A 26,424-nucleotide genomic window follows, 5' to 3' on the forward strand; every position below is an offset into this window, starting at 1 on the left:
TGTGACTTTTCTGTGGTAATGATAGTGCACAATTATTTCATGCAGGAAATTAGGTCACAGTTGTATCAGATGAAAGCTACTGGTAAATTGATATACCAACAGTGGGAGCTATTTAACCCATTGAGTAATGTGAAACTAATAACTACACAGATCTAATTCTTTCCCCAGTCTGTTAAAGATAACTCCGATCAGTTATCCAATTCCGTCCTAGAAATTAATTTGACTGCTCCGATACATTGGGTAATGAAGTACAAGTATGAAGTCATCAGGTTATGGAATGATTCCAGGAATAAGTGGGGTAACATATGATGAGCATAAGACAGCACTGGGCCTCTACTCGCTGGAGTTTAGGTTGAGGGGGAACCTCATTGAAACTTACAGAATAATAAAAGGCATAGAGTGGATGTGTAAAGGGTGTTTCTACTGATGGGAGAGTCTTGGGCCAGAGGTCACAGCCTCAGAATTAAAGGGCACTCTTTTAGAAAGAAGGTGAGGAAGAACTTCTTTAGTCAGAGGATAGTTAATCTGTGGAACTCGTTGCCAGAGAGCTGTGGAGGCCAAGTCAGTGGATATCTTTAAGGCAGAGACAGACAAATTCTTGATTAGAACGGGTGTCTAGAGTTATGGAGAGAAGGCAGGATAATGGGATTAGGAGAGATCAGTCATGATTGAATGGCAGAGTGGACCCGATGGGCCGAATAGCCCAATTCTACTCATATAACTTGTGATCCATGCTTCTTTTCCCAAGTATATTAATTCTATACTCTCAATTTTTTAAATGTTTCTACCAGAGAAATCTCTTCCAATCGTTTCAACTTGATTTCTGTCTACCAATTGTTGATTGCAATTCATCAAGGCAATAGGTAAATTTAAGGTTCGATTCCGTAGAATATATCTTATTAATTATCCAATTTTAGTCCAGGATGTTGAAAACAGTATCACAAATTAGAATGATAAAGTATTGTTTCAATAAACCTATCTTATAAAGCGAGTTGGCCCCTCAGCAGTACTGATGATTGGATTGGAAAGAAAAACTAACACAGCTGATGAAAGAACTCTGCTTCCAAGATTTTTCCCATTAACAAGACGTCTTGACAGACTGATGGGAGAATTGCGCTCGGATGCACTGACTTTATGTGGCACATAATTACACTAGGAGAGCACAAGCACTGGGCCCATCGAAGGATGGGACGTTTATACAATGTCATTGAACTTGGCAATGCAATGATCAAAAAAATGTTGTTACATAAAGGCTGAAAAAAGCACGATTTTGACTAGAACACCACGTTAAACTGCAATGAGATCAAAAGATTTACCTTTTTTCATCAAACATTCATTGCATAATCTAACTCGTAATATTGCACTTTGTTTCATTAACTTGCCAACAACCTTCTTTAAGTTACCATCTGCTTTGAATATTCTGCAGCCCACCTATTGAATAGTACATCTACAGTGGCAGAGAATATTACATTTCCAATCTTTCTCCTTTTGGAGCTAATTAAAATGTAAATACGACAATCTATCAGAGGCCATTAACAGATCAATAAAAGCAAAAATGCAATGGCAGAGTTATTCATAGTCTCACTGATGATATGTGACCAGATGCATGTATAAATATTCAAATTAAGAACAGGAGTAGACCTCTGACCTCTTTAGGTATGTCATCTAATAAGGTCACTGGTGATCTAATTGTAACCTCCACTGCCCATTCGCATCTATCCATGGTAATCTTTCACTCCTTTGCTTATCAATAATCTATCTCCTTCACACTTAAAAATAATCAAAGATTAAACTCTAATCCCCTTGGGTATGAGATTTACAAAGACTCGTGACCCTCAGATCAACTTCATCTCATTCTCTGTATTTAATGGCAACCTAGTTTTATACAGCGACACCTAAATCTACATCCGCTCCGCAAAGCCTACTCAATCTGACCATCTCCAATCATTTCTCAATAGATAATCCATCCATTAGTCTTGTAAACCTTCCCGAAATGGTTACGTCCATTAACAATATTTCTGAAATAACACAACCATATGGTACACTTTACACCAAGTAAGTTTTCATCCATATGATGGATACTTACCTTGCTACTTTTGTATTCAATTCCCCACGCATTAAATGAAAAGGCCATTAGCATTCCCAACACCTGCTGTGCCTGCCATACTAGATTTCGAAGAATTCTTCACCATCTCATCATATAAATTCTCACCAAGAACATCGATGCTCTTATACTTCCTGCCAGAATAGACAATTTCATATTTTCTTACATTATACACTATTAGCCAGATCTTTACCCATTCCTTAGCCAATATGCACCCTTTTGTTGCCTCCTTATTGCCACTTTTCAATTTACTTTCCTCCCAATCTTTGGATTAATGGCAAAATCAGAAATCAAATTCATATTAATCCCAATCATTTACAAAACATATTGATACCAAGGGGCTAGCCCTTGTCACACCTTTTGCCTTACCAACTGGAAAAATACTCATTTATTCATCATTTTGGTTTCACGTTACACAATCCATCTCCCATTCATGATTTTGCTATCAAATAAGTACATTGACTTGGCCTGATCACCTTAAAGTTTCCCACATGTCCCGCTAATGTCAGGTCAGGTCGAGTGGAGTTTATTATCATATGCACTGGTACAGTGAGGTACTGTTAAGTAAAGTGAAAATCTTCCTTGCCTCGGCATCACAGGAGCCTTGACTCAAGACAACACACAAAAAACATTTTAGACATAAATTCTACAAGTGAAAAGAAAAAGACTGCAAAAAAAAAAATAGGTGCAAAAATACACAATTGGAAAAGCTGATCTACAATGTTAATTTGCTGAGGTAGGATCAAGGTTGTGCAGATCGTTCAAGAACCTATGGATGTAGGAAAGAAGCTGCTCCTGAGGCTGGTGGCGTCGAACTTCAGGCTTCTGTACCTCTTGCCCGATGGAAACAGCATTAAGTGGATAAGTGGATGTTGAGGATCCTTGATGATAGGTACCACTTTCTTGAGGCATCACCTCATGTATATATTTTTGATAGTGGGGAGGTCTGTGCCTGTGATGCACCAGGTTGAGTCCACCACTCCTACAGCCTCTTGCGTTGGAATTCACATGACAGGGCATGATGTAACCAATCGGGATACCTTCTACAATGATACCTTGCAATATTCCCCCGATGATATTTTCATGATTCATTCACTCCCTTTCCAATCATCAGATATATTTGGCTCTACCCAAAATAGCCTGGCTTCACTAAAAATAGGAGTGTCAGTGTCTTCCTCTCGTTTTGCATGAACACGGGCAGAACGGTGGGGCAGCGGTAAAGCCACTGCCTCCCCGCTCCAGAGACCCGGGTTGGACCCTGACAACAAGTGCTAGTATATGTGCGGAATGAGTACTTTGTCCCTGTGACCAGCGTGGGTTTTCTCTGGGATCTCCTGTTTCCTACCACACTAGTATGTGCGGAATGAGTACTTTGTCCCTGTGACCAGCGTGGGTTTTCTCTGGGATCTCCGGTTTCCTACCACACCCCAAGGCGGGTGGGCGGGCGTGCATGTTATACTTGCTCATATAATAAAGCAAATGCAGGCCTGCCACGTTACTTATCCTTCCAGCTCAGCACCCTCCATTTCATTCAACAGCTGACCTTTTCTGGCTGTACAGCTTCTTTGCAGCCAGAATCATCTCATCCGAACTATGATCCCTTCCCAGTAAGTCAATGGACAATTTCCGAGGCAGCATTATGCAAATGTTTAAATTCACTGCCCGAATCTAGCACTCATTCCATCATCGCTTACTGAAATCATGGAGGACTGGATACTCATGCTATTTTTTTCTTTGTGTTAGCCTTAGGTTGATTCTGCTTGATTGAGCAAGGTCAAGGATATATCTGTTTGAATAGCTAAACACAGGTCAAGTGGATCATGTGATAACCTCAGCATTCCAAATGTCTGATGACAATGTATCCCAAAATTCCACAATAGCCTTTTTTTTCTTTTCCTTAAAAGGCTTTTTCTTTAAACTCTTGAAATTGCTGATTGAATTAATCTCCATACTGGCAGGCCCCTTTTTTTTTTAATTAATCAATTTCTAAACACGACTAAATCCAAAATATCAATCTCTCTTCCACTAATCACACCTTCCCCTTCCACCCCTTTCTGTTTAGACTTCTATCCATGGCCCCCTAGTTTGTTAAACACAGAAAGTAGATGCAGGGGTAGGCCATTCGGCCCCGAGCCAGCACCGCCTTTCAATACAATCATGGCTGATTATCCAAAATCAGTACCCCATTTCTGCTTTTCCCCCATATCCCTTGATTCCATTAGCCCTAAGAGCTAAATCTAACTCTCTCTTGAGTGAATTGGCCTCCACTGCCTTCTGTGGCAGAGAATTCCGCATTCTTACTCACCCACTCCATCCAATTCCCCAGCACTTATTTACAATTATAGGTGTAATACCTGCCTCAAAGCCTCATCCCCCACCCCTATCGAAGGACCTAAACATTGCCTGTCCACTGTTTACCTTCTTCCACTGTCAAGAGTGAGGCCACAAGCAAATTAGAGGAACAGCACCTCATATGTCACTTGGGCAGATTACAGCCCAGCGGGACGAACATTGATTTATCTAATTTCAAGTCACTAGTGCGTTCTTCCCAACCCCCCCACTCTTCTATCCCTATCGTTAGCACATCTTCCCCAGGCAACAACGGGCCATTATGGACTCCATCCTCCACAGGCCATTTGTAGCAGTAGATGAGGTTGGAGGAGGTGCAAGTGAACCTCTGCCTCACCTGAAAGGACTGTTGGGGTCCTTGTGTGATCCTCTGCCTCACCGGAAAGGACTGTCGGGGTCTTTGGACGGAGTCAAGGGAGGAGGTATAGGTACAGGTGTTGTGTAAGAAAGAACTGCAGATGCTGGTAAAGTCGAAGGTAGACACAAAATGCAAGTAACTCAGCAGGTGAGGCAGCATCTATGGAGAGAAGGAATGGGCGACGTTTCAGGTCGAGACCCTTCTTCAGACAGGTGTTGCATCTCCTGTGGTTGCAGGGGAAGGTACCTGGGGAGGGGGTGGTTTGGGTGGGAAGGGATGAATTAACCAGGAAGTTGCGGAGGGAACGGTCTCTGGGGAAAGCAGAAAGGGGTAGAGATGGAAGATGGGGCTAGTGGTGCAATCCCATTAGAGGTGGCGAAAATGTTGGAGAATTATGTGCGTTATGCGAAGGCTGATGGGGTGAAAGGTGAGGCGAGATCTCTGTTGCGACTGGGGGTGGAGGGGGGGGGGGGGAGCAAGAGTGGAGCTGCAGGATACCAAGGAGACTCTTGTGAGGGCCTCGTCGATGATGGAAGAGGGGATCCCCCGTTCCCTAAAGATGAGGACATCTCAGATGTCCAGGTACGGAACACCTAATCTAGGGCAAAGATACGGCGTAGACAAAGGAATTGGGAGTAGGGGATAGAGTCTTTGCAGGAGACAGGGTGGGAAGAAGTGTAACCCAGATAACTGTGGGTGTCGTTAGGTTTATAACAGACATCAGTCAATAGTCTAGTTACTGTGATGGAGATGGTGAGATCAAGAAAAGGTAGGGAGATGGTCCCAGTGAATTTGAGTGCAGGATGGAAATTAGTAGTTAAGTTAATGGTCCATAAGTTCTGCATGGGTGCAGGAGGTTGCCCCGATGCAGTTGTCAATCATAAGGATTACAGGAAGGAGATAAAGAAAGACTTGAAATCAGGATGCCGTAAACATCAACAAGAGAATTTGTTGTTGACCTAAGGAAGCAGAGGGATGAACACAGGTACCTCGGATGGTCAAAAAGCATGGAATGTAGAAGGTGGGAGGTCATGTTGCAGTTGTATAAGACATGGTGAGGCCTCATTTAGTGTATTCTATTCAGTTTATAAGATGTTATCAAGCTAGAAAAAGTTGCAGAGAAGATTTACGAGCATGTTGCCAGGACTCAAAGGCCTGAGCTATAGGGAGAGGTTGAGCAGACTAGGACTTTATTCCTTGAAGCACAAGAGGATGAAGGATAATCTTATACAGGTGTACAAAATCATGAGAGGAATAGGATAAATGCAGTATTTTGCCCAGACTAGGCGAATCAAGAACCAGAGGACATTGGTTTATGGTGAGGGGGGAAAAGATTTAATGGGAACCCGAGACGTAACTTTTTTTTTTTGGAACGAACTGCCACAGATTGTAGTTGAGGTGAGTACGATCATCATGTTTGAGAGACATTTAGACAAGAACTTGGATAGAGTTATAGTGATAGAGTGGACACTGGCCCTTCAGCCCAACTTGCCCATACCGGCCAACATGTCCCAGCTACACTAGTCCCCACCTGCCTGCGCTTGGTCTATATTCCTCCAAACCTAGCCTACCCATGTACCTGTCTAACTGTTTCTTAAAGGATGGGATAGTCCCAGCCTCAACTACCTCCTCTGGCAGCTTGTTCCATGCATCCACCAGACTTTTTGTGAAAATGTTACCCCTTGGATTCCTATTAAATCTTTTACCCTTCACATTGAACCTATGTCCTCTGGTCCTCGATTCACCTCCTCTGGACAAGAGATTCTGTACATTTACCCGATCTATTCCCCTCATGATTTGGTACACCTCTTTTAGATCACCCCTCATCCTCCTGCCCTCCAAGGAATAGAGACCCAACCTACTCAACCTCTCCCTATAGCTCACACACTCTTGTCCTGGCAACATCCTCATAAATCTTTTCTGAACCCTTTCAAACTATAAAATATCTTTCCTATAACATGGTGCCCAGAACTGAACACAATATTCTAAATGCGGTCTCACCAATGTCTTGTACAACTTCAACATGACCTCCCAACTTCTATATTCAATACTCTTGACTAATGAAGGCCAACGAGCCAAAAGACTTTTTGAGCACCTTAACTACCTGCAACTCGACCTTCAAGGAACCATGCACCTGCACTCCTAGATCCCTCTGCTCTGCAACGCAACACTCCCCAGAAGCCTACTATCAAAATGCAACACCTCACACTTCACTGCATTAAATTCCATCAACCATTCCTCCGCCCACCAGGCCAATTGATCCACATCCTGCTGCAATCTTTCACAACCAACCATCTTCACTATCTGCAGAACCACTCACTTTTGTATCATCAGCAAACTTGCTAATCTTGCCCTGTATGTTCTCATCCAAATCATTGATGTAGATGACAAACAGTACACGTACAAAAACATGCTTACTGTCCCCAATCAGCCCTTGACCATCCGAATGCCTGTATGACCTATCCCTCAGAATATTCTATAGTAACTTCCCAACCCCAGATGTTAAGCTCACCAGCCAATAGTTCCCATCATTTTCCCTGCAGCTATAGTTCCCAGCATTTTCCCTATTGCTATAGTTCCCAGCATTTTCTCTGCAGTGGATAAGATAGGTTTAGAGGGATATGGGCCAAAAGCAGGCAGATGGGACTAGTTAAGATGGGGCATGTTGGTCGTCGTGGGAGTTGGGATGAAGGGCCTGTTTCCACGCTGTATGACTCTATAAGTGTTAGAAAGCCTCCATGTATCTAAAACATCTTCCAAGTGTGGCCACTAGCAGAAGAAAATGCAGCAGTAAATTTATCCACATTTTTCCACAATTCTGGTTTTGTCAAATCTATAGGTAAATGGGTTTTCACCTGGCCACCAAAAAGAAACACCCTGCTCTACCAGGAAATACTGCCATGGAATTTTTGTTTTAAGTGGGGAATTTAATAGGGAGAACAGATAGCGCCTCAATTTAACTTTGTATCTATATGGTTAAACCCATGTCATGAGAGCAATTTAATTCCCAATATTGCACAGGAGATTGAGTTTCTTGAGATGACAAAAATGATCGATGAGAGCAATATAGTGGATGGATTCTATTTGGACTTTAATAAAGCATCAGACAAGGTACCTCAGGATCCTTCTTCAGACTGAATTACTCCAGCACTTTGTGTCTTTTTTTGTAAACCTGCATCTGAAGCTCCTTGTTTCTACAGTGAACAAAAATGTAAATGAGCAAATCAGGAAGTTTGGAGATGGTACAGAAATTATGAAGGGCATAGATAGGGCAGACCGTCAGACCTTTTTTTCCAGCATGGAAATGTCAAAGACTAGAGGACATTGCTTTAACGTGAGAGGGACAAAGTTTAAAGATGTGTGGGGCAATTTTTTTTATCCAGAGAGTGGGACGTACCTGGAGAACACGGCCAAGGAAACTGCTTAGTTTGGAAAGTAACATTTAAGAATCATTTAGACAGATCATTTATCATAATCAGCACAAACATTGTGGGCTGAGGACCGTTTTCTGTGTCGCACTGTTCTATTTCCTATAACAAAACCTAATTTGAGTTTTATTTGAGTTCAGGGTAGATCTGGACAATATTATCAAGCTGGAATGAGATGGAATCAACAAAGATACCCTGTCCAATTGAGACATCAAGACTACAAAAATTTAATCAATTTCATACAGTTGTCAGGAAAGTTAGTTTGGTGACCAGAAACAGAATGTTAGCTTTCATGATCCACGTCTGCTATTGATTCAAATCATGAATGCTGTACACTCTTACCTATTTCATCACTTCTGCTCATGCACCTTCATACCCGTGCCAAACAAATCATTCAAGCTACATTTTCAAAATTCAAATTGACCCTGCATCCAAGAGCTTTGACAATTCCAATTATAATTTTGCTTGGTTAAGTACTTAATCAGTACAGTGAGCTTCCATACATCGCTGATAAATTGATTTGAGATTCTCACTCTTACACTTAGAATGGCCATGTAGTCTCGTGAAACATTATCACTTTCTCTTGCTGCCCGACCTGCTGAGTGCTTAACTATCATGTAGTCTTGATTACTAGATTCACCACCCAAGAGTACAATTGGACTACTTTAATAAGGACAGCGCTGGTTCAAGGTGACAACTCCCCATCACCCTCTGAACAAAAATTAGTGATGAACATTAATAACTGCTGGCCTTGGCAATGATGTCCAGATAGCAAAACAAAAGGTTCTAAAAATTGGCAAGGATGTTGTTACAAATCACAAAAAATGTAAAAATACAAAATTTCATTTCACAAAACAAATCAGAAATACACTCCATGAAAACATTAAATTAAAAAAAATTATCATGCTGAGATAATCTGCATAGATCGAGGAAATGTAATGTCAATCTGATCATCGGTATAAGTGACCAAATCAACAACTTTTTCCACTCTGACTATAGCACTATATTATCAGAATCCTGAAGTTGGATGATAATCGCCAAGGATGATGAGTATGCAATATTCTCAGCAAATCCCACTTAACCTTTGTGCAACACATCACGTTCCCTGTTCCAGCTCCTCAAGCTCCAAAACACTGCCACTAAAAATAAGAGCTAACTATTCAATCAGTCACATCCACATGATCTATCAGAACAGTTTCAGAAAAAACATTTGTTTTATTACACTTTAAAAATAATAGTATTACTGATGTAACTTGGAATTGGGGTCAGGTTCTGACCAAAACAGACAAATCAAACAACATTTAACATCATATGAGTCCCTGGCTGAGAAGTTTAATTTCATGAATTTAAGAAATTATGTGAGAACATTGCAGATGCTCCAAGTGCAATTTTACCTAGTTCTTTACATCTTTGTGGGTGCTATTTCAGCATTTTGTTCAATCAAAAGAGGATGTGGATAAACTTCTGCACGATCGGGAATTTGACACCCGAGAGGAGATGGTACTTGGGGTAAATTAGCCATGATCTTATTGAATGATAGGACAGAGGGCGGCACAGTGACATCACAGTAAAGTTACAGCACCAGAGACCCAGATTTGATGTTGACTACAGGTGCTGTCTGTACGTTCCCCTTGTGACAGTGTGGGTTTTCTCTGGGTGCTCCAGTTTCTTCCCACACTCCAAAGGTGTACAGATCTGTAGGGTAATTGGCTTCAGTAAGTGGTAAAATTGTCCCCAGTGCATGTGTAAGTTAGTGTACGAGGTGATCGCTGGTTGGCGCAGACTTGAAGGACTTGCTTCCACATTGTAGCTCTGAATTCTAAAGGGCCAGTTTTAGTTTATTGTCATGTGTACCGAGGTACAGTGAAAAGCTTTTTGTTGCGTGCTAACCAGTCAGCAGAAATACAATACATGATTACAATCAATCCATTGTATTCATGTAATCATGATAAGGGAAGCAGTCTATCCTGCTCCTATTTTCTTAGGTGCTTGTGCTCCTTTAGATAGGGAAACACACAACTTATTACACCGTTGAACAAACTAATGGGCAAAGATAGATCAATTAGCCAAATTATGATGAAAAAAAGTCTGTGTATAGCTTTTAATTTCTCTGATAATTAACAAAAGCCAAACTATATTTTGAAAAGGCAGTTCATATTTGTAACATCTCCCCAATTTAATTAAGGGATTCACAAGCATTGGCATCAATTATGTTAATAAGGCCACTTGCAAAAATAAAATATTAACCAAACAAAGCGATTGCCATACAGCACAGAAACATAGACATAGAAAATAGGTGCAGGAGTATCCTATTCAGCCCTTCGAGCCAGCACTGCCATTCAATATGATCATGGCTGATCATCCAAAATCAGTACCCCATTCTGGCTTTTCCCCCATTCCCTTGATTCCCTTAGCCAAAAGAGCTAAATCTAACTCCCTCTTGAATACATCCAGTGAATTGGCCTCCATTGCCTTCTGTGGCAGAGAATTCCACAGATTTACAACTCTCTGGTTGAAAATTGTTTCCCTCATTCAGTCCTAAATGGCCAACCCCTTATTTTCAAGCTGTGACCCTTGGTTCTGGACTCCCCCAACATCGGGAACATTTTGACTGCATCTACCCAGTCCAATCCTCGAAGAATTTTATATGTTTCTATAAGATCCCCTCTCATCCTTCCAATGAATACAAGCCCAGTCGATCCACTCCTTCATCATATGTCATTCCCGCCATCCCGGGAATTAACCTGGTGAACTGACACTGCACTCCCTCAATAGCAAGAATGTCCTTCCTCAAATTAGGGGACCAAAATTTCACACAATACTCCAGGTGCGGTCTCATCAGGGCCCTGTATAACTGCAGTAGGACCTCCTTGCTCCTATACTCAAATCCTCTCACAATGAAGGCCAACATGCCATTAGCTTTCTTCACTGCACTGTATGCTTACTATCAGTGACTGATGTACAAGTACACCCAGGTCTCGTTGCACCTCCCCTTTTCCTAATCTGACGCCATTCAGAGGATAGTCTGCCCTCCTGCTCTTACAACCAAAGTGGAAAACTTCACATTTATCCACTTTATACTGCATCTGCCTACTCACTCAACCTATCCAAGTCACCCTGCAGCCTCATTGCATCCTCCTCGCAGCTCACACTTCCACCCAGCTTTCTGTCATCCGCAAATTTAGAAATGTTACATTTAATTTCAGTCGTCTAAATCGTTAATATATATATTGTAAGCAACTGGGGTCCCAGCACCGAGCCTTGCGGCACCTCACTAGTCACTGTCTGCCATTCTGAAAAGGACCTGTTAATTTCTACTCTTTGCTTCCTGTCTGCCAACCAGTTCTCTATCCATGTCAATACCCTAACCCCAATGCTTACAGATACAGCACGGAGACAGGCCCTTCAGCCCACAGGGTCCGTGCTGACCAGCGATCCCCGCACATTAACACTATCTTAAACCCACTAGGGACAATTTTTACATTTTGCACTAAGCCAATTAACCGACAAACCTGTACATCTTTGGAGTGTGGGAGGAAACCAAAGATCTTGGAGAAACCCCTAGCAGGTCACGGGGAGAACGTACCAACTCCGTACAGACAGCACCCGTAGTCGGGATCCAACCCGTGTCTCCGGCGTTGCATTCGCTGTAAGGCAGCAACTCTACCGCTGCGCCACCATGACCGCCACACTTTTGCACATTAATCTCTTGTGTGGGAGCTTGTCAAAGGCTATATTGACTAATGTGGATTCCTTTCAGTTCCTCAAACCGACTAGATCCTCGATCCCCTCGTATTTCCAGGAGATTGTTTGTGTCTTCCTTAGTGAAAACAGAACCAAAGTACATTTCCTTGTTTCCCCATTATAAATACACCCGTCTCGGACTGCAAGAAATTTTTACAGTCAGTTTTTTTTATTCCCCACAAGCTTTCTTTCATGCTCTTTTCCCCGTCTTAATTAACCCCTTTGTCCTCCTCTGTTCTAAATTTCTCCCAGTCCTCTGGTTTGCCGCTTCTTCTGGCCAATTTATATGCCTGTTCCTTGGATTTAACATGCTCTTTGGGCCACCGTTGACACAAAAATCAAACACCCATTTACACTAATCTCATTGTATTTTCACCACATTGCCCTCAACTATCCCCAATTAGTTTTGTAAATTTCATCTAATTATGGAAAGGGGTACAGATAGTCCATAAATCAAGTGTCTGAATTGGGGAAGACAGATTTCAATAAGATTGGACAGGACCTGGCAACATATACTGGGAACACCTAGTTGCAGGTTAGATGGGGTCTTTTTAAGGTTCAATGGTGAGTGTTCAGAGCCAAGAAAATTCCATAAATATTTGGCATCAATTAACAAAAGAAAGAAATGGCAGGTATGGAGCACTGAAAGCAGGGGAGAGATCTTTCAGGCACAGGCCGTGTAGAGGGTTGCTTAAAAAATTAGAACAAGAGGGCATACAAGAAAATATCACTGCCAAATAAGATTACAGAAAATATCAAGTGCATTGAGTACAAGAGGATAGCAATGAAGAGTGTGGTCTGTTGGAGATGGGTGTGGAATCAGTAGACATGGGCATGATCTTAAAATTAATATTTCTTATATTACAAATATTAAGTAACACACCCTCGACTTTTCCTTCACTCTTTCCTGTGCCCCCAACCATCACAATAACCCTGGAACAGACCAATTTCCCCCAAAATCCTGCCCCTCTTCTACAAACACATCTCCTTCCATATATATCCCTCCTTCTGGCTTTACATTTCACTCCTCTACTCTCCTTATCTGACATCTTTTCGTCTCCTTTACATCTCAAAACCTTACTCCACTCATTTTCCAAGTAAACTGCCCTCACTTTTTATTCACCTATCACTTGCCTGGCTTTGTCCCATCAACAGCAGCGCCATCACCCAGACGCCAATCGTACAGCCCTCGTCTGTACTTCACATTATCTCTTTGAAAAATTCAATCAAATTGATCAAAGAGGATCTTCCCTGACAAAGCCATGCAGATTATCTCTGATTAATCCCTACAATTATAAATCCCTGCTTTTCCAAGTGTAAATATCTGACCACAAATTGATACCAATTCTTCATACTAAGATCCTTCAGAAATTGGGACAACTATTTTCCTTCTCTTTTTTTGAATTTTAGCCCATATGCCAGTTTTCATTGGGAGACAGATAGCAGCTTCAAATTTCTAACGGCAGCAGAGATTTTGCAGCTTCAAATTCCTGGCTGTAAACATCTTGGATGACCCGTTCTGATCCCAGCAAATAGTCATAATCACAAAGGTGCGCGAGCACCACTACTTTTTAGAAGTTTAAAATCTGCCACATCAACAAATACTCTTCCACAGAAAAGTATCCTGGCTAGGTGTTGCATGGACAAGCACAGCAATTCCAATGCACAGGAACACGGTGGGGCTACGGATAGTGGTGGATTTATCTCGTTCACCACTGCAAGTTTGCTGATGACACTGTGGTGGTGGGCCTGATCTCAGACAACGACGAGAAGGCCTACCGGGAGGAGGTGGCTGGTCTAGCACTCTGGTGCCAGGATAACAGCCTCCTCTTGAACACCAAAAAAACGAAGGAGCTGATCATGGACTTTAGGAGGGCATGTCATCCGAGGACGTACACTCCATTGAGGATAAATGGGGATCCTGTGGATAGGGTAAACTGTTTTAAATATCTGGGAGTCCACATCTCCAAGGATATGACATGGGCATCACACGCCTCAGCACTCGTGAGTAAGGCAAGGCAGCGCCTTTACCACCTCAGGCAATTGAGGAAATTCAAAGTGTCTCCGAGGATCCTCCAGTGCTTCTACGCAGCGGTGGTGGAAAGCATCTTGTCCGGGAACATTACCATCTGGTTTGGGAATTGCTCTGCCAAGGACAAGAAGGCTCTGCAGAGAGTAGTGCGTTCGGCCGAACGCACTATGGGAACTTCACTTGCCCCCCTGCAGGAACTATACATCAGGAGGTGCAACTCCAGCGCCAACAATATCATGAGAGACCCACCCCTGCAACGGACTGTTCCAGCTGCTACAGTCAGGCAAACGCCTCTGTTGCCATACAGTGAGAACGGAGAGGTTGAGAAGGAGTTTCTTCCCAGAGGCCATTCGGACTGTAAACGCCTATCTCACCAGGGACTAACTCTACTGAACGTATTTCCTTCCATTATTTATTGTGTAAAAGAATATGTGTGTTATGATTGTGTTTATAGTTTGTTTGGTTGTTTGTCTTTTGCACATAAGTCCGCGAGCATTGCCACTTTCATTTCACTGCACATCTCGTCTGTGTATGTGACAAATAAACTTGACTTGACTTGAAACAGGCAAAAAAAGGCAACATCAAGAATCACCACCATCCGGCTATGCCCTCTTCTCGCTGCTATGGTCGGGCTGGAGGTACAGAAGCCTGAAGTCACCAAACACCAGTTTCAGTAACAGCTACCTTCCTACAACTATCAGGCTCTTTAACCAATCCACACTACCCTAATCGTAACGTGGAACATGCTGAAACACCACTTGCACTGCCATCGACATGTTTTTTATCCAATTGTGTTTTACCCATACTTCTTGAAAAAAATGTTGCAGTCTTTATGTAAAATTAATGGCTTTATGTGTTTGGCCGAGTCTATGTGCCTGTGATGCTGCTGCAAACAAGATTTTCACTGTACCTCACCGTACTTGTGCATGTGACAAAATACGGGACTTGAATTTGCACTGACAACTGTAATATCTGGGGTGGGAGATTGCAACCTTCACGTGGTCCACCCTGTTTTGACTAATGAAATGAACCCGACGTGCACAAATAAGATCAAATAGAACAAGTTATCCTACAACTTTAGGCTGTGCAGGCCATACGCAAGAAGAAGACTGTAATATCTGAGACAATATCTGAGATTATAATTTTCAGCAAACAAGTCAAATTCTGCATATGAAGAACAACCATATTGTGCAAGGGAGATCTTTCCATGCCTGCAGAGCCATAGCTGAACAATAAATCAACGATCTGGAAAACTGGAAAATGCCCTTTGAACTCTTTGAATTGAAGGCAATGAACACATTGGTAAGTACACCTTGTTATATACAGAAACAACTTGAAATACTACATCATAATTATCTTATCTAAATGACAAGACATCCATCCATAAGTCACTTGATCAATTATGATCCAACATGTATCAACACGTACAATTCCAAAGTACTCATATAGTAATTATCTTGCTTGAAATAAATTCTAATCGATTATTCAGAAAGCAATACATTGCCTTCTAAAAGACTCAGGAGAAAAAAATAGGCAAGTCAGTATGAGAAAAACAAAACCTGATTATCAGAACCGAAAGAACCAAATCAGTGCATATGGTTATGATTCAGGACTGGCAACGACTTTAAGCAAATATTTTCTTAAACACAATTGAGAAAAACATTCATACCTCCATGTTTCATGAATGTTGGAACCAACAAGACTTTAAAAGGTCAAAATATTGGTTTCTTGTTTCGCAATATCTTTGCAGCAATACTTTAAAAAAATGTAATTGAATTACCATACAAGCAATCAAATTGACACATAGGTCTTGTAGCCTTCTATTCCCATCTTTACTAAGGAAGACACAAACAATCTCCCTGATCTACTGGTGGCCAGAGGATCTAGGGTGGCGGAGGAACTGAAGGAGATTCACATTATGCAGGAAATGGTGTTGGGTAGACTGCTGGGACTGAAGGCTGATAAATCCCCAGGGCCAGATGGTCTGCATCCCAGGGTACTTAAGGAAGTGGCTTTAGAAATCGTGCACGCATTGGTGATCATTTTCTAATGTTCTATAGATTCAGGATCAGTTCCTGTGGATTGGAGGGTAGCTAATGTTATCCCACTTTTTAAGAAAGGAGGGAGAGGGAAAACAGGGAATTATGGACCAGTTAGCCTGACATCGACAGTGGGGAAGATGCTGGAGTCAATAATAAAAGATGAAAAAGCAGCACATTGGATAGCAGTAGCAGGATCGGTCCAAGTCAGCATGGGTTTACGAAAGGGAAATCATGCTTGACTAATCTTCTGGAATTTTTTTAGGATGTAACCAGGATAATGGACAAGGGAGAGCCAATGGATGTAGTGTACCTGTACTTTCATAAAGCATTTGATAAGGTCCCACATAGATTAGTGGCCAAAATTAGAGCACATGGTATTGGGGGTAGAGTGCTGACATGGATAGAAAATTGGCAGACAGGAAACAAAGGAATTAACGGGTCCCTTTCATAATGGCAAGCAGTGACTAGTGGGGTACCACAAGTCTCGGTGCTGGGACCGCAGCTATTTACAATATATATTAATGATTTGGATGATGGGGTTAAAAGTAACATTAGCAAATTTGCAGATGACACAAAGCTGGGTGGCGGTGTGAACTGTGAGGAGGATGCTGGGTGACTGAGACAGATTGAGTGAGTAGGCAGATGCAGTTTAATGTGGATAAATGTGAGGTTACCACTTTGGTGGCAAGAACTGGAAGGCAGTTATTATCCAAAAGGTGTCAACTTGGGAAAAGAAGATGTACAACGGGATCTGGGGGGTCCTTGTTCATCAGTCACTGAAGGCATGCATGCAGGTACAGCAGGCAGTGAAGAAAGCGAATGGCATGTTGGCCTTCATAACACAAGCAGTTGGGTATAGGAGCAAAGAGGTCCTCCTGCAGTTGTACAAGGCCCTAGTGAGACCACACCTGGAGTATTGTGTGCAGTTTTGGTCTCCAAACTTGAGTAAGGACATTCTTGCTCTTGAGGGAGTGCAGCGTAGGTTCACAAGGTTAATTCCCAGGATGGCGGGACTGTTATATGTTGATAGATTGGAGCGGCTGGGCTTGAATACTCTGGAATTTAGAAGGATGAGAGGGTATCTTATTGAAACATATAAGATCATTAAGGGTTTGGATGCGCTAGAGGCAGGAAACATGTTCCCAATGTTGGGGGGGAGTCCAGTACCTGGGGCCATAGTTTAAGAATAAGTGGCAAGTCATTTGGAACAGAGATGAGGAAAAACTTTTTCACAGTTATGAGTGTGTGTAATACTCTGCCTCAGAGGGCGGTGGAGGCTGGTTCTCTGGATGCTTTCAAGAGAGAGTTAGATAGAGCACTTAGGGATGGCGGAATTTAGGGATATGGAAAGAAGACAGGAACAGGGTGCTGATTGTGGATGATCAGCCATGATCACATTGAGTGGCGTAGCTGGCTCGAATGGCCTACTCCTGCACCTATTGTCTATTTACCAGAAGATTCAAAGTGAGCATTTTAGGAAGAACTTTTCAATGTCCTCAGCTCAAATTATTTTCAATTCTCACTCCCACCCGCAAAGAATCTTATTTTCCTTTGCCACATTTGTAAATTGAATCACATTCTTGAGATAAGGGGATTTAGGTTCTTGTGTGCCGCTAGCTCAATGGAGCAGATGCTACACAATTCTAATACTACACCAAACCTCAATATCTCGTTCAGCACAGATTCACCACCCGCTGACTGAAGAAATTCTTCCTCATCTCCTTCCGAAAGGAGCGTCCTTTTATTTTGAGCTTTGCCGTCTGGTCCGAGACCCCCACACTAGTGGAGACATCCTCTCTACATCCACTCTATCCAGGCCTCACTCTGTTCAATAAGTTTCAATGAGGCCTGAATAGTGAAAGGCCCAGAATGATAATAGACAATAGGTTCAGCCCTTCGAGCTAGCACCGCCACAATCTGGAATTCATTGCCACAGATGGCTGTGGAGGTCCAAGTCATTGGGTATTCGTCTGATGAAGAGTCTTGACCAGAAACGTCATCTATTCGTTCTCTCCAGAGATGTTGTTTGACCCGCTGAGTTATTCCAGCTTTTGGTATCTATCTTCGAATTTAAGGCGAAGATTGACAGATTCTTAATTAGTAGTAAGGGTGCAAAATATATCGGCCAACAGGTGTGAAAGAAACATTTAATATGTTTAAGTCAGAAATTTTATCATATCTGCAGCTACTGGAGTTCAGATGATTCTGACAATGTTCCATTTCTGAGGAAAACCATTCAACCATTATTCAACCAAAGTGTGGTTCAACCATTCAACCATTATTAAAGAATCTACGCTGATACTTAAGGCTCCAGTCATCACATAAATCCTCTGGTACCATCTTCATTCTTTAAATGGAAGAGAGTCCCAACAAATCGCTATGTAAAATTACAAAGCTCAGCTCCAGTCAACATATTCAAGTTCCCAAAAAGATCTATGTATGAGGGGGGATTTTTAAGGGGTTGGACAGGCTAGATGCAGGAAGATTGTTCCCGATGTTGGGGAAGTCCAGAACAAGGGGTCACAGTTTAAGGATAAGGGGGAAATCTTTTAGGACCGAGATGAGGAAAACATTTTTCACAGAGTGGTGAATCTCTGGAATTCTCTGCCACAGAAGGTAGTTGAGGCCAGTTCATTGGCTATATTTAAGAGGGAGTTAGATGTGGCCCTTGTGGCTAAAGGGATCAGGGGGTATGGAGAGAAGGCAACTACAGGATACTGAGTTGGATGGTCAGCCATGATCGTATTGAATGGCGGTGCAGGCTCGAAGTGCCGAATGTCCTACTCCTGTACCTATGTTTCTATGGTTCTATTGTGCTCAACAGGATTATAGGGGAAACAGAGCAGCTATTTCTGCAAAATTAATACAGACGATAGTATGTTTCTACCTTAGCAAAGTTTTCTATACTAAAACTTGTGAAAAGGAAATATATACCAAAGTAAAGAATATCAGAACAATTTGACCTAAACAACAATTCTTCACATACCTTAGCGTGATAAACTTAGATATATATATATATATCAATGTTTAAGTTAGCAAATAAAACTGTGAAATGATATTGAAAACCTCTTGCCAGTTGCAACATCAAATCATTAAATAAGCATATGCTAATGGCCAAGATTTAACCGTAGAAGCCACAAACATACACACACCATATCAAAAAGTCAAGTAGGGAAGGACAACAACAAAAAATGACCTTATCAAACTCACAAGACAGCAGCATTGGAGTGTGATCAACTTTTATATTTCAACCATAGCGGAAAAGTGAGACTCAAAAGATTGCCTTCAAACAAATTATCTTTCTTCACTTTTTAATGACTATTTAACACAGATATCTACTATTGATAAGAGTAAATTCAAAAATCAATTAACAATCTGGAGGTCACAAAATTCTGGTCCCAATAAGGATTAAATAATTAAAGTTGCACCATCAACACTTGTTGGTTCTTTTAGAGTGTGCAGCAAAAGTCAAGAGTGATTTGCAGTTACATGTCCCATGATGGAACAATGACATTCTTAATTGCAGCAGCACATCAGATACGTAAAAATAGTATTATGTGTTGGGAGTGGAGGTTCTTTCAGATGAGACCTTGTCTGCACTGTTAGGTAGTTGCTTAAGATGTCAATGTACTATTTTGAGCAACAGGGAATCATCATGAAAACTCAACCAATAGAAATCACTCAATAATATTTCTTAAAACTATTTGGTCCTCGGCACATGGATATTTGTGGGAGCTTGCTGTGCGAACACTAGCTGTCACATTTCCCACAACACAGAAGTACTTTTATAGAGTAGTAATTTGTTGGAAAAAACCTTGGAGTATAAAGAAAACAATGTGAAAGGCACAATATAAATCCAGTTCACTGTCATTTTAGACTCACTCCAATGCAATAAAGTTGGTGCACGTTGCACACTTCAAGTTGCACACTTCAAGCAAATTTCACACTTCTACTTCCTGCAACACATTTCGGGTCAATTTCAATCCCATTGGTTAAACATCACATTTTTATTATCCCCTGACTCAGCAAGGATTTTCATGGAAGATCTGCCTCAGAAAATCGTATTACAGTTGAAGAGAGAACAATTATTCAAATTAATACTTTGCCAAACTGCAGACTTGGCAATTAACTGTAAATGATATGAAAGGATCAAGCCAACTATTTACCATTTAAAATTCAATGTTATATCACAATAAAATAAATATAAATCTTCAATACTACAGATACACAAAAGTAAAGAGAATGATCATTATTGATTTTTATTTTGTTAACAACTGATCCCAATGATATGTATAAACAAAAGAATGAAGAAACACTTTGAAACTGGTCACCACGTAAAGAGTGTTCATTTACAGAATGGAATTGGCAGTCCTGTTAAAGGCGAACAAACCAACAGTTTCGGAAAGCAAAGCAAGGTCCACAATTTTCATCACCAAATAAAATGTGCAAATGTTTGACATTGTACTCAAAACGGTGCAGCTGAGCAAATGGAATCAGGGCATAATTGATGATGTCAGCCATTCCTAAACGAATTTGTAAACACAGGCCTAAAATGAATCATTTCTGATTAATTCAGTAAACGATTTAATTTTACACAACCAAGACCAAAGATTGTAGCACAAACAGGCAAACAAGATATTTGCAACATTTCTCAGTAAAACAGGCAAAATTGAAGTTTTCCTGAATTTCAAATGATTAAAATCAAACCCGACGAATTTGAGAGCTGCCAGGTGATGAGATTATAATTCAACATTTTTAGCTTGTACTATGGATTAATCTAATTAACAGTACTTTCAGATTGACAATATATATATATATATATATATGTATATGTGTATATATATATATACACACATATACACACACACACACACAAAAACTTGATATTCATTATTTGTGTGTGTGTGTGTGCGCGCGCGTGCATTATATATATTAAAAGTTTTAACGTCATGAGATTAAGCCTGTAAGAAAAACAAAAATGAACAGGCAAGCATCAAACATATCTAATACCCTGCTAATCTGTCAGCACAACTTCAAAACATACTGTTGTACTGTGAAATGGTTTAATAACACAATATTACTACCCGATGAGTAAATGCAATACTTTCGCAATTGATGGACTTCAGCAACTTGAAGAACAATGGGCTAATCTTAACCTTCCAACTCAATGCAGATGCAAATTTTCCTTGACAGTTTCCCTTTTCTTGATTAGTACGGGTGTCAGGGGTTATGGGGAGAAGGCAGGAGAATGGGGTTAGGAGTTAGAGATAGATCAGCCATGATTAAATGGTGGAGTAGACTGGATGGGCCAAATGGCCTAATTCTACTCCTATCACATGACGAATTAACAAGAACAAAAAAATATTGTCAAATAAAAGCTGAACTCTTCTTATATATGTAAGAAGACATATGTAATATTACATATTATGTACTTTAAAATCATGATTGCTTATCCTTAAATACGTGGGAGTCCAATTGCTAAAATAAATGATAACAAAGTCCTTTGCATACTAAAAGTCAACACTTATATCTCTTTACTTACAGAATTGCATGACGATACTCCAATCTTGTATCCTCTTCTACATCAGTCTCACCCCCTGAGCTGCTTTCTGTGGCATCAGAATCAAAAGCCCGCTCAGAAGTTCTGAGTTTTGCAGTCACACTGGAAACCAATTTTAGTAGATCCTCAGAAATAGCTCGATCTTTCACAAAACCAGAGAAAGTATCTCCATTCGGTGAAGATAATAAACATTTACTGCTTCCCCCAAATCCAAGGGAGGAATTGGAACGAACACCATCATCAGCACCTCCTTCTGGATCCGTCCTTGGAAAACTACTCCTCAGCAGTAAAGATCCAACCTGCAGGTTGTTTTTCCCATGCAAAGTGCTTGTGTGTTTATTGTTAGTGCTACTACAGTTGTTAATAAGACTTTCGGTGAAAGATGAAGAAAACTGCTTTAAACTGTGTCCCACCAAACCTGCCAGCTGCTGCTGGGCATGGCGCTCCACCTGCTTGGCTTGCACAACCTGCAAACGTTTGCAGAGTCGATGAGCCCTGCTCCTGATCTCAGCTTGTTTACTGGCAACTAATAAACTCTGAGCACTCACCTCATCCTGGCTAACACTAATATTATTGTGATTGCTGACAACGCTGAGACTGTTATGGTGGTTAATGGTATTACTGTTTGTGCTGGTGCTCTCAGGAGAATGTTTTTTTGTGTTTTGGGTCTCAGTCCCTAGACAATTTAGATTTATTTCGCCGCAGAGAGGTTTGAACGAAACTCCCATCGGGTTGGGGCCATGGAGATCCGCTCGACATCCGTAGTCGAGGTTGGGGATTTTGCTGTTGCCTTTAGACAGCAGGCCGAAATCAGAGGCGTTGGTGGTAGCTTGCAGCCGATGCCAGCGGCTTTTATCAGAGTTCCCCTTACCAGGCGAGGCCGAATTGAGCGAGATGGCGCCGTTGCTCCGCTGGACGCCACAGCCGCCCACTGCTTTGTTGTTGCCATTCACCAGGCCAGAGTCACAGCTGAGACAAGGCGCTTCTTTCACCAAGCCGTTGCCGGCGGTGCTCGATCCCGTCGCCTTCCCCATCTCTTTGCCGTCGCCCGTGGCAGAGAGAAACCCGTCAGAATTCATTCCGTCCCGGCCGTGAAGCCGCGAGTCCCCCCGCTGTAGGCCGAGGCCGGGGGCTTCCGTAGCACTCACCCGCCTCTGCTGCGACTCGCCGGCCTGGCGGTGGTGGTGGTGGTGCCGCCGGTGAGGAGAATGGTGGTTGTGATGGTTGTGGTGGTTGTAAGTTTTTGTCTCGGGCTCTTTCGCTCCTCCCTGAGCGGCCACAGCGCACTTCTCGCCGTCGCCGTGGTAAAAAGGCTCGGTGTCGGGACGCCGCCGCACTCTCGTCCGCCGGCCCAACAACAGAGAGTCCATACGGTCGACAGAAAAATACAAAGGGCCGGCGAGTTTTTTATTTTTATTATTTTCCTCCCCTTCGCCTTCGTCTAAAGTGCCGTTAGAAGCCGCCGACGAGAGCGGAGAGGACGACGGCAGCGAGGACGCTGGCGAAGAAGACGACGAAGCAGAAGACGACGACGACGACGAGGAGGAGGATAGCGGCGGCAGTGCTGATGACGACACGGCCAAGTTGAGCCCGTGGTGGTGCTGCTGCTGCGGCCGCGCTTCGCTGGTGCTCTCACTCACAGCCGGGGAAGCCATTCGCTTCAAGCCACCGGCGGCCATCTTGTGTTCTGCCTCCTTCCCTTTCTTCCCTCCCCCTCCCCCCGCACCTTCCCCTCCGCCTCTCCTCTCCTCTCTCCCCCCCTCCCCCCGCACCTTCCCTTCCCCTCCGCCTCTCCTCCCCCTCCCCCAACACAAAATGGCGCTCACGGGCAAAAAGCGCGCGCGCCCGCCCGCCGCACCAACGGACAACCTCGCCCGGCGCCGACACTTAAATCAGTCAGAGGGGTTTATTACTATCATTATACCGACCGTTCCTTCATCATACTAAGCCGCAATGCAAACAAAAAAAAAAAGGTAGGGGGTTTAAGCCTCTTGCATTATTTTATACTCGAGAGCCGAGTTTTTTTTTTAATGAACCATTTTAAAAATTAAAGGTGGCGGCGATGTGCATAATTCTCAGACACAGGGGGGGGAATCAACAAAAGGCGCTTCGAGTGCGGCAGCTAAGCGAAATGTGACAAAGTCACAAATGCCGCGCACTGCAGCTTTTCTGGAGGGTGCTGCTGCCCTTGTTCGGATGAGCACAGCCCCAGCAGCCATTCGCAAGCCTCTACTCACTGCCAATGTGATTTTTTTTTAAATGCAACACAGAAAACAACTCTCTCACGCACTCCCCTTATCAACCTGCACAGCAATATTACGCCTGGAGGTGCACGTCAGAGTAAAAGACAGACTGAACCAAAGCCTTGACCATATTAACTGAAATGTACAAAGCTCTCTTCCTGCAGATATGATGTAAACAGCAAGAAAAAGCCGAGTGTGAAAACATAACTTACATCTTTGGACAGAAGAAAAAGGTGCTAAAGAATAATAAGGCGTATTTATTTCTTTATACAGAGGGAATATTCATAAATAGTAACAACACTAAACCACTCAGAGTCGAACATGTTCGACAATGGTCAAATATGGGTGCATTCCATGCAAGACGATTAATACTGGGATGTGGACATGAAAAACTAGGCAAAAAAAATGGCATTCATTGAAGAGTGGCAAATTCGTAGGCCAGAGGTTTCCGTTCCCAGATTTGTTCACAGGAAATTAGAAAAATATTGCATTTGGCCCAAATAAATTAAAAAGTTGATCAGATTCAGACAGGAAATTTGAGCATTTCATTCTTTGACTATTTGAGTATTACAGAGTGCAAAGCTAAAATGAAATTACTGGAGTCTATAATTAGGGATAGAATAATTGAAAGTCTTGAACATTTTCATCAGTCAAAGGGAGAACCAGCATAAATGAGCACATTGATGACAAACATTAATATTTGTATAGATCACCAATTAACTGAATGAGGCTAAACGATGAGTGATAATTGTAGACTAATAGGCAAGTGATAGATTTCCAATATTAACCATTTTCAAACATAAAGATCATTGATTTTTGTACACCCCTATCTCGTGCAAGCTGGCAAGAAACCTTTTTAATCCAATTCAGTCTTGTTTATTCATCTTTTTAAGCAACTGGGCAAGGAGTTCCAGAGTTTGGTACTGGTAAATGAACAGCCACATATTTCCAACTCGGAGTGATCCGATTTGGACAGTAAACTGCAGATATTAATGGCATTTCTTTATGTTATCTGGCCTTGCCCTACGTGGTCGTAGATGTGGCAGGTTTGGGAGATGCTATCATTGCAGCTTGACAAGTAACTGCATTGCACTTTATTGGTGGCATCCTGCAGCAAATATATGCCAATCAAAGCAGTGAACGTTTAAAGTGATGAACAAGGTGCCATATTATGTTGCCTCATTGAGTGAGTTTGGAGCGACATGCAGTCAAATGGGGAGTATTCTACAACCTTCATGACATGTCATGGAGATGGCAGAGTTGTACTTAAAAGATAGTTTGTTTAATTTAGAAGTCATGGAATTGATGATTAGTCTTGGTGAGCATAGAAAATTTCAAAAGGTAATTGGGATCAAAATCGGTTATAAAAAATTGACAGAATGGTACTTGGATCGGTTTGGCCTGTCCCAGTCCATCCTCTGAGGAATAGAATACAATAAACCCAAGTTCTGCAGTAACACAAAGATAGGAAATAGAAGTTAAAGTGAAAATCAGAAATAAATACTGCCAGTTTAACCAGTCTGGGAGTGGTTTCTTCACTTGGGAATTATCTACCCTTGGAGTTGTGGACGCTGAGTCATTTTATAACAAATGAAAGGCAAAGTTTTGAACTACAAGCAAATCAAAATGTATGACAAGCATTGAAGTGTTGAGGTCAAAGCTCTGCCATAACTTTCATCATGTCAGAACAAGATGAAGACTTAACTGCAATTGCAATATTTTACAATCTATCACTGTACATTAAAAAAAATGATGAATTTCACGTGAAAAAAAGTTGAAATATAGTTTTTTTCATTATCTCTTGCCTGAGGAAACACTTCCTGGCATCATCCCTGATCTACTTCACACCATTTATAACGTCACCTTACTTGTTCTTGTCAGTAAGAAGACAGTTGCTCCCAACTTAAATATTTTTATACAAAACATTTACAAATAAAAACGACATGCACTAAATATCTGAAGTTTTCACCACCGGCTTCCTGTTTGACAGTAACACTTGACAAATAGCATATCAACCAACTTGCTGTTAGCATTTCACACCAAACTGAGCTAAAGAACGCATTAAAAAAAAAATATATATATATATATATAAAGAACAAACTGCTGGAGGAACTTGACATTTCACTGTCAAGGATTTTAACCCAAACATCTACAATTTATTTTACCCCACAGATGTGGCGCAATGTGCTGAGTTTGTCCAGCAGATATTTTTGTTGCTCCAGATCTGAGTGTATGCAGTCTGTGTCAGCAAATGAACCTATATTGGTAGAACTCAACAAAAATAAAGGGGTGATAATTTTGATTAATTCTAAATATAGACCTCCAAAAAATGTATAACAAATATGCAGTCAAATAGTAGCAGGATGCAAAAGCAATAGTGAGTAATGTTAACTTTCCAAATATCATCTAGATTGGGAAAAGAGGGATGGGGTGGATTTTGTTATTAACTGCATCCAGAAGGGGGTTTGAAAGCAGCATGTGGAGATTGGTAGCAGGGAGGGAATTGTACTCAACCATATTTTAGGGAATGAGGTTAGACAAATGGTGGAAGTGTCAGTGGAGGA

The 26,424-nt window shown here is 41.8% G+C and overlaps 1 protein-coding gene across 2 annotated transcripts in view; it reads right to left on the minus strand.

The window, feature by feature from the left end:
- LOC129714878 (KAT8 regulatory NSL complex subunit 1-like) overlaps nt 1–23,330 on the minus strand; it is a 98,402-nt gene extending 75,072 nt beyond the window's left edge. For both annotated transcript variants that reach the window (XM_055664744.1, XM_055664743.1), the window contains exon 1: nt 21,600–23,330. In XM_055664744.1, coding sequence (XP_055520719.1) covers nt 21,600–23,296 — 1,697 coding nt within the window. In that variant the 5' untranslated portion in view covers nt 23,297–23,330. The remainder of the gene's footprint in view (nt 1–21,599) is intronic.
- Nucleotides 23,331–26,424: the final 3,094 nt, after the last annotated feature.

Source organism: Leucoraja erinacea, chromosome 43 (assembly GCF_028641065.1).
Source record: "Leucoraja erinacea ecotype New England chromosome 43, Leri_hhj_1, whole genome shotgun sequence".
Lineage (NCBI taxonomy): Eukaryota > Metazoa > Chordata > Chondrichthyes > Rajiformes > Rajidae > Leucoraja > Leucoraja erinaceus.